This window comes from Oncorhynchus gorbuscha, linkage group LG03, assembly GCF_021184085.1.
Source record: "Oncorhynchus gorbuscha isolate QuinsamMale2020 ecotype Even-year linkage group LG03, OgorEven_v1.0, whole genome shotgun sequence".
Lineage (NCBI taxonomy): Eukaryota > Metazoa > Chordata > Actinopteri > Salmoniformes > Salmonidae > Oncorhynchus > Oncorhynchus gorbuscha.
The window spans coordinates 97,667,496-97,675,220 of record NC_060175.1 but is presented as its reverse complement, the minus strand read 5'-3'; the positions used below and the strand labels follow the sequence as shown (position 1 = coordinate 97,675,220).

The 7,725-nt window shown below is 42.9% G+C and overlaps 1 protein-coding gene across 1 annotated transcript in view; it reads right to left on the bottom strand.

Annotated features, from left to right (window-relative positions):
* LOC124032339 (keratin, type I cytoskeletal 18-like) overlaps positions 1-3,637 on the bottom strand; it is a 7,671-nt gene extending 4,034 nt beyond the window's left edge. The window contains 2 exon segments of the mRNA XM_046344660.1: positions 3,100-3,342; positions 3,345-3,637. Coding sequence (XP_046200616.1) covers positions 3,100-3,342; positions 3,345-3,542 — 441 coding nt within the window. The 5' untranslated portion in view covers positions 3,543-3,637.
* Between the last annotated feature and the right edge of the window lie 4,088 nt (positions 3,638-7,725).

Genomic DNA, 7,725 nt, shown 5'->3' with positions numbered 1-7,725 from the left:
AGTGACAAGGCTGATGACAGTGGCAGCCAGGAGCAGCGGAGGCCAGCTGCCCCACAGCCGCAGTGTTTGCTCTCCATGGTATAGTAGATAAGGCTGGCGATGGATGGATGCAGGTTACAAAGTTCGGGAGGCAATCATTAACAAACAGCCGAGCTGAAAGTGCAGTGGACTACATGTTAGGATGGAGGCAGGTGATTTGCATCAGGCGGGAGGTTGGTGTGTGTGTGTGTGTGTATGTGTGTGTGTGTGTGTGTGTTTGTGGGAGGTTGGTGTGTGTGTGTGTGTGTGGGAGGTTGGTGTGTGTGTGTGTGGGGGGTTGGTGTGTGTGTGATGGGGAGGGGTTGGTGTGTGTGTGATGGGGAGGGGGTGGTTACTGGGTTGGGTTTCCTGTTGTTCCTGTCGTGAGAAGCCTTGTTTTTGTAAAGGAGGAATATTTGAACTAGCGGTCACATCCTGGTATCACGACAAAGAAAAATGAACCCATTGTGATCTATGCGTTGGGGGTTGATTACGTGCCATGGGCAATTGGTAAAGCCAACACATCCATGTTGGCAAACACCAGCTTAACTCCCTAGACATTCCTCCCCTGACCTTTTATGTAATGCTTCATAATGACAACCGTTACAAGAGCAGCAGACAAAGCAAATATTTTAACAAATATTTACACACAGCTCATGTTCAATTTAGCATTTGTTTTTCTAATTTTCAAGGTTAAGTTCAATGTCCTTGTTTGGAATTTCTTTCAAAGAGACAAAGAGAAGCAATAAGATAGCGGACTGAACTCCACTCCATGGTGAAGGAAGTGACTGAACTCCACTCCATGGTGAAGGAAGTGACTGAACTCCACTCCATGGTGAAGGAAGCGACTAAACTCCACTCTGCAGTGAAGGAAGTGACTAAACTCCACTCTGCAGTGAAGGAAGTGACTAAACTCAACTCTGCAGTGAAGGAAGTGACTGAACTCCACTCCATGGTGAAGGAAGTGACTGAACTCCACTCCATGGTGAAGGAAGTGACTTAACTCCACTCCATGGTGAAGGAAGTGACTGAACTCCACTCCATGGTGAAGGAAGTGACTGAACTCCACTCCATGGTGAAGGAAGCGACTAAACTCCACTCTGCAGTGAAGGAAGTGACTAAACTCCACTCTGCAGTGAAGGAAGTGACTAAACTCCACTCTGCAGTGAAGGAAGTGACTAAACTCCACCAACTGAGTGGAGCAGAGACCAGTTTTTTTTTACTACATCGATTTGCCCAAGGCCAATTCTTAAAAAATATATATAATTATGAAACGCTTACCTTGTATCTATGTTTGTCCTCTTTTTCTTTGTTTGCTGAAATCCATACTTTTTCACTAAAAGCTAATCAAATACAACCACTGACTGTTTCCTTGTTGAGATTCAATTGGCAAATGCGCATTATTGAAAAAGTATGGATTTCAGCAAACCAAGAAAGGCACACATTTACAGAGAACAGACATAGGTACAAGGTAAGCATTTTATAATACAATGTTGTTAAAGTATTGACCTTGGGCGAATCGATGTAGTCGGAGCTGAATTCCACAAAGCCTGGTCTCTGCTCCACTCTGTTGATGGAGTTCATCAGGAACTTAATTCACAATGGAGCGGAGCTCAGGTAGCTAGCAATTTCAATTCTGTAATGATAGTCTTGTGATATATTTGCATTTTGTCTCTCGCTATTGGTATCTTGCATCTAATCTCCATATTTTGCATAGTTATTACTCTTGTCACTTTGGGTGGTTTGACTTTGGCACGTTGCTCCAGCAAGGTCTACACAGCAAAACCACAGAAGCATGACTGGAATGTTCCAGAATCCAATGGAAAGAGCTTTTCGGATGTTTTTTTATATTTTTATAAATAATATAATATAGTGTCAGGCAGTATTTACTGTATGCTTTAAAGTACAAGAGTAACTTGTTGCAGATGCAATAGGCCTATAATAATGACTGTTTACTAGATGTCTAACAGTATTTTTCCGAAGTATCAGCAGCTCTGAACATTTCCAGTTGAATGACTCAGAATATCCTTGCTCGCCCAACAGTATACACACATAACCATTATAAACCCATATGTCAATCATTCAGTACTGTTATATATATACATGGAACACTATCAGAGAAATGGGAATGGAATGATGTGGTTAGACGGACTACTTTTTAATGACAAAGTACATTGACTCCCAAACTCATTTACCATGCTCCACCATCAAAGTAAGGACCACACCATGAAATAGTAGCCTTGTGTAAGTTGTGAGTAAGAACCACACCATAAAAGACCCACAGACCACACACTGGTTGAATCCACGTTGTTTACCAACTTAATTTCAATTAAATTACATTTAACCAACGTGGAATAGACGTTGAATTGACGTCTGTGCCCAGCCTTGTGTAAGGAGTTCAACTTTCTCTCATCTATAGTCTATGATGGAGTTTTCTCATTTAATTTACTGCTACACACTTACCACAGCTGAGAGAAAATATCAAAATAACCTTTTTAACTTTACCTACAGCTGTAACGACTCTCCCAGTTTTCATGGTTAAATTTGTGCATGACTCTTGATGGTTATAATGCAGATAATCATTTGAAATGCTACAGTATCATCATTTCATTGCTAACAATCTTTGTGCTAGACAGTTAACTGATAACAGGAAGTCAAATAAACACATCCATGACCCCTGAAAATGCTAGCTGGACCTGGAACTCTGGCCATGTCGAAGGTCAGCTAGCAGAACCCCTTGGAATTCCCCTTCTTATTGCTTTCTGTCTGCCCCTTGACCTTCTGCCTGGGGATGCCAGCACCTTGCCATCACTAATCAGCAGGGTTCTAACGGACGAACCAGCTACACTGGGTCTTTACTACCCAGGTCAATAACCTGACAAGGACATAGTAGGGCCACTGTGTTTCCTCTTTCACTCCCAAACTACTCTCTGTCACTCTGTTACTCTCTTCTGTCGGGTAGGCCATTCTATTACAGTGAACTTGCATTTGAAATATATATTACTTCCCTAAAGCTCTATGGTGTAGATTTGTCCAGCATCTCATATCAGCCAGTACTCCTTCCTCCCCCTGGCCTCTCACCTTCTTCCTCAGGTCATCCAAGATGGCGTTGTAGCGGCTGTAGTCGTTGACGTCTGGGCCTCTCTTCTCCATGGCCTCCCTGATCTTCAGCTCCAGTTTGCCGTTGGCCTGCTCCAGGTTCCTCACCATCTCTAGGTAGGAGGCCAGACGGTCGTTGAGGTTCTGCATGGCAAACTTCTCATTGCCCATGATGTGAGCAGTGTCCCCGCTGGCGCTCACCTGGATGCTGCTGGACATGGAGCCCCGGAGCCTCCCATCCCAACCCCCATCCCTCCCATCCCGCTTCGCACACCCGAATAGGACACAGAGGAGATTCGGGTCCCCTGACCTCCAGCACCACCATAAGTGCTGGCGGCCCGGTAGGTGGGAGCAGAAGAGCTGTGAGTGATGGAGTAGCCGTACCCACTGCCAGGTCCCCTGACGCTGCTTCGTTTGACACTCATTTTGTTAGATGGAGTGAGATTGAGAAAGGCACAGAGAGTTGAGAGTGGGCCGGCAGAAACAGGAGCACACAGACACACAGAGCATGGGCAGAGAGGAAGCCGCTCAAACTTTATAACCCTGCTGGCCCCCACAGTCCCTCCCCCTAAACACTCCTCTCTTTCCAAGTTCCCTCCCTCTCTCCTCTGTGCACCAAAAGCACTTTTTTTATAGAATCCTTTGTCTGGCTTTGCACTCTCAAACTTGAAACTCTACAATATACTGTGATTTCAAATGTGAATTTTTGTTTGCCTCAGTTTGTAACTATTCCATGTCAAAGTCCATCGGTAATTTGAGATTTTCATCTCTTTAGTTAAAATGTCACAAAATAAGTAATCAATGTATATTAATTATGGACTGGTACAACAGAGTGATGGTAATCAGAAATATTTTCTGATTGTATATACTATTAATTCTGGACCCAAATATGGTCATTTATAATATGAACCACGTGTGTGAACTGTAATGTGTTATTAATGTATTTGTGTTCCACTCCCTACACAAGGTGTTTCTCAATTTCCTGACCCGCATACATTCTTCTTGAGAAATGTCAGGTGGTGAGCAGGAGTTAGTCATGTTCCTGAGAACACCTGAAATCACATAGAACTTTTTATTTCAAGTTGTGAAAACTCATGTCCATGCCAGTTTGCATCGCAAACCACACAGGCGTAAAAAAGACGCAATCCAGAATTGGTAAACGCATTTTTGGACTTATATAGATTAAATTATATAGGCTAATGCCATGGAATCTTGAAGAATGTATCTCATAAATGTCTCATGACTTTAGATCAACTGTCTTACCCTATCAGAACCCCAAAATATAAGCTTCTTAAAACCTCTTAAGGATCGGTCCCTTTTTTAAATGTTCACCTAAAATGACATAACCAAACTGCCTGCAGCTCAGCACCTGAAGCAAGGATATCCAGATTCTTGATACCATTTGAAAGGAAACACTTTGACGTTTGTGGAAATATGACATGAATGAAGGAGAATATAACACAATAGATCTGGGAAGAGATAATACAAATAAAGAAACATGTTTTTTTATTTTTTTTAATCATATTTGAAATGCAAGAGAAAGGCCACACTGTATTATTCCAGGATAGGCGCAATTCCGATTGTGTTCCACTCCCTACACAAGGTGTTTCTCAATTTCCTGACCGGCATTACATTCTTCTTGAGAAATGACGGATAGTGAGCAGGGGTTAGTCATGTTCCTGAGAACACCTGGAATCACATATAACTTTTTATTTCAAGTTGTGACAACTCCAGCGTACTGTATGTGCAAGGTTTTAGGCTGATCCAATGAACCATTGCATTTCTGTTCAAAATGTTGTATCAAGACTGCCCAAACGTGCCTAATTGGTTTATTGATACATTTTCATGTACATAACTGTGCACTCTCAAACAATAGCATGGTATTCTTTCACTGTAATCACTACTGTAAATTGGACAGCGCAGTTATATTAACAAGAATTGAAGATTTCTGCTCATATCAGATAGGTCTATGCCCTGGAAAATGTTTTTTGTTACTTACAACCTCATGCTAATCACATTAGCCTACGATAAACTCAACCATCTTGCGGTGGACACACCAATCCTGTAGAGATTAAAAACTTAAAAAGAAGAAAAACGGGCTAAATGTCACAAAATGTCATCATAATATACACGGAGTATACCAAACATTAGGAACACATTCCTAACATTAAGTTGCACACCCCCACCTCTTTTGCCCTCAGAACAACCTCAATTCATCTGGGCATGGACTTTACTAAGTGGAGAAAGAATTCCACAGGTATGTTGGCCCATGTTGACTCCAGTGCTTCGCATAGTTGTGTCAAATTGGCTGGATTACCTTTGGGTGGTGGACCATTCTTGATACACACGGGAAACTGTTGAGTATGAAAAATCCAGCAGTGTTGCAGTTCTTAACACAAACCGTTGCGACGCGGCGACAATGAGACAACAACCTCTCCCTTAACGTCAGCAATACAAAGGAGCTGATCGTGGACAACAGGAAACGGAGGGTCGAGCCACGCCCCCATCCACATCGATGGGGCTGTAGTGGAGTGGGTCAAAAACTTCAAGTTCCTCGTTCTCCACATTACAAAGGAATTAACATGGTCCAAATACACCAACAGACTCTTGAAGAAGGCACAACAACTCCTCTTTCCCCTCAGCAGGCTGAAAAGATGTGGCATGGTCGCTCAGATCCTCAAAATGTTCAATAGCTGAACCATTGAGAGCATCTTGACTGGCTGCATTCCCACTTGGTTTGGCAACTGCTTGGCATCTGTCTGCGAGACATCACTGGGGCTGAGCTCTCTGCCATCCAGGACCTCTATACCAGGCGGTGTCAGAGGAAGGCCCTAAAAATTGTCAGACTCCAGCCACCCAAGTCATAGTTCTCTCTTCTACCGCACGCCAAGCGATACCAATGCACCAAGTCTGGAACCAACAGGAACCTGAACAGTTTCTCCCCCAAGCCATAAGACTGCTAAATAGTTAGTGAAATAGTTAACCAAATAGCTACCCATTTATTGGATATTTCAAACTTTTTTAACAAATCAAAAACGGAAAAATTGGGCGTGCAAAATTATTCAGCCCCCTTAAGTTAATACTTTGTAGCGCCACCTTTTGCTGCGATTACAGCTGTAAGTCGCTTGGGGTATGTCTCTATCAGTTTTGCACATCGAGAGACTGAATTTTTTCAAATCAAATCAAAAATCAAATTTTATTTGTCACATACACATGGTTAGCAGATGTTAATGCGAGTGTAGCGAAATGCTTGTGCTTCTAGTTCCGACAATGCAGTGATAACCAACAAGTAATCTAACTAACAATTCCAAAAAAAAACTACTGTCTTATACACAGTGTAAGGGGATAAGGAACATGTACATAAGGATATATGAATGAGTGATGGTACAGAGCAGCATACAGTAGATGGTATCGAGTACAGTATATACATATGAGATGAGTGTGTAGACAAAGTAAACAAAGTGGCATAGTTAAAGTGGCTAGTGATACATGTGTTACATAAGGATGCAGTCGATGTTGTAGAGTACAGTATATACATATGCATATGAGATGAATAATGTAGGGTAAGTAACATTATATAAGGTAGCATTGTTTAAAGTGGCTAGTGATATATATATATATATATATATATATATATATATATATATATATATATATTTACATCATTTCCATCAATTCCCATTATTAAAATGGCTGGAGTTGGGTCAGTGTCAATGACAGTGTGTTGGCAGCAGCCACTCAATGTTAGTGGTGGCTATTTAACAGTCTGATGGCCTTGAGATAGAAGCTGTTTTTCAGTCTCTCGGTCCCAGCTTTGATGCACCTGTACTGACCTCGCCTTCTGGATGATAGCGGGGTGAACAGGCAGTGGTTCGGGTGGTTGATGTCCTTGATGATCTTTATGGCCTTTCTGTAACAACGGGTGGTGTAGGTGTCCTGGAGGGCAGGTAGTTTGCCCCCGGTGATGCGTTGTGCAGTCCTCACTACCCTCTGGAGAGCCTTACGGTTGAGGGCGGAGCAGTTGCCGTACCAGGCGGTGATACAGCCCGCCAGGATGCTCTCGATTGTGCATCTGTAGAAGTTTGTGAGTGCTTTTGGTGACAAGCCGAATTTTTTCAGCCTCCTGAGGTTGAATAGGCGCTGCTGCGCCTTCTTCACGACGCTGTCAGTGTGAGTGGACCAATTCAGTTTGTCTGTGATGTGTATGCCGAGGAACTTAAAACTAGCTACCCTCTCCACTACTGTTCCATCGATGTGGATAGGGGGGTGTTCCCTCTGCTGTTTCCTGAAGTCCACAATCATCTCCTTAGTTTTGTTGACGTTGAGTGTGAGGTTATTTTCCTGACACCACACTCCAAGGGCCCTCACCTCCTCCCTGTAGGCCGTCTCGTCGTTGTTGGTAATCAAGCCTACCACTGTTGTGTCGTCCGCAAACTTGATGATTGAGTTGGAGGCCTCCTTGCAAAACAGCTCGAGCTCAGTGAGGTTGGATGGAGAGCATTTGTGAACAGCAGTTTTCAGTTCTTTCCACAGATTCTCGATTGGATTCAGGTCTGGACTTTGACTTGGCTATTCTAACACCTGGATATGTTTATTTTTGAACCATTC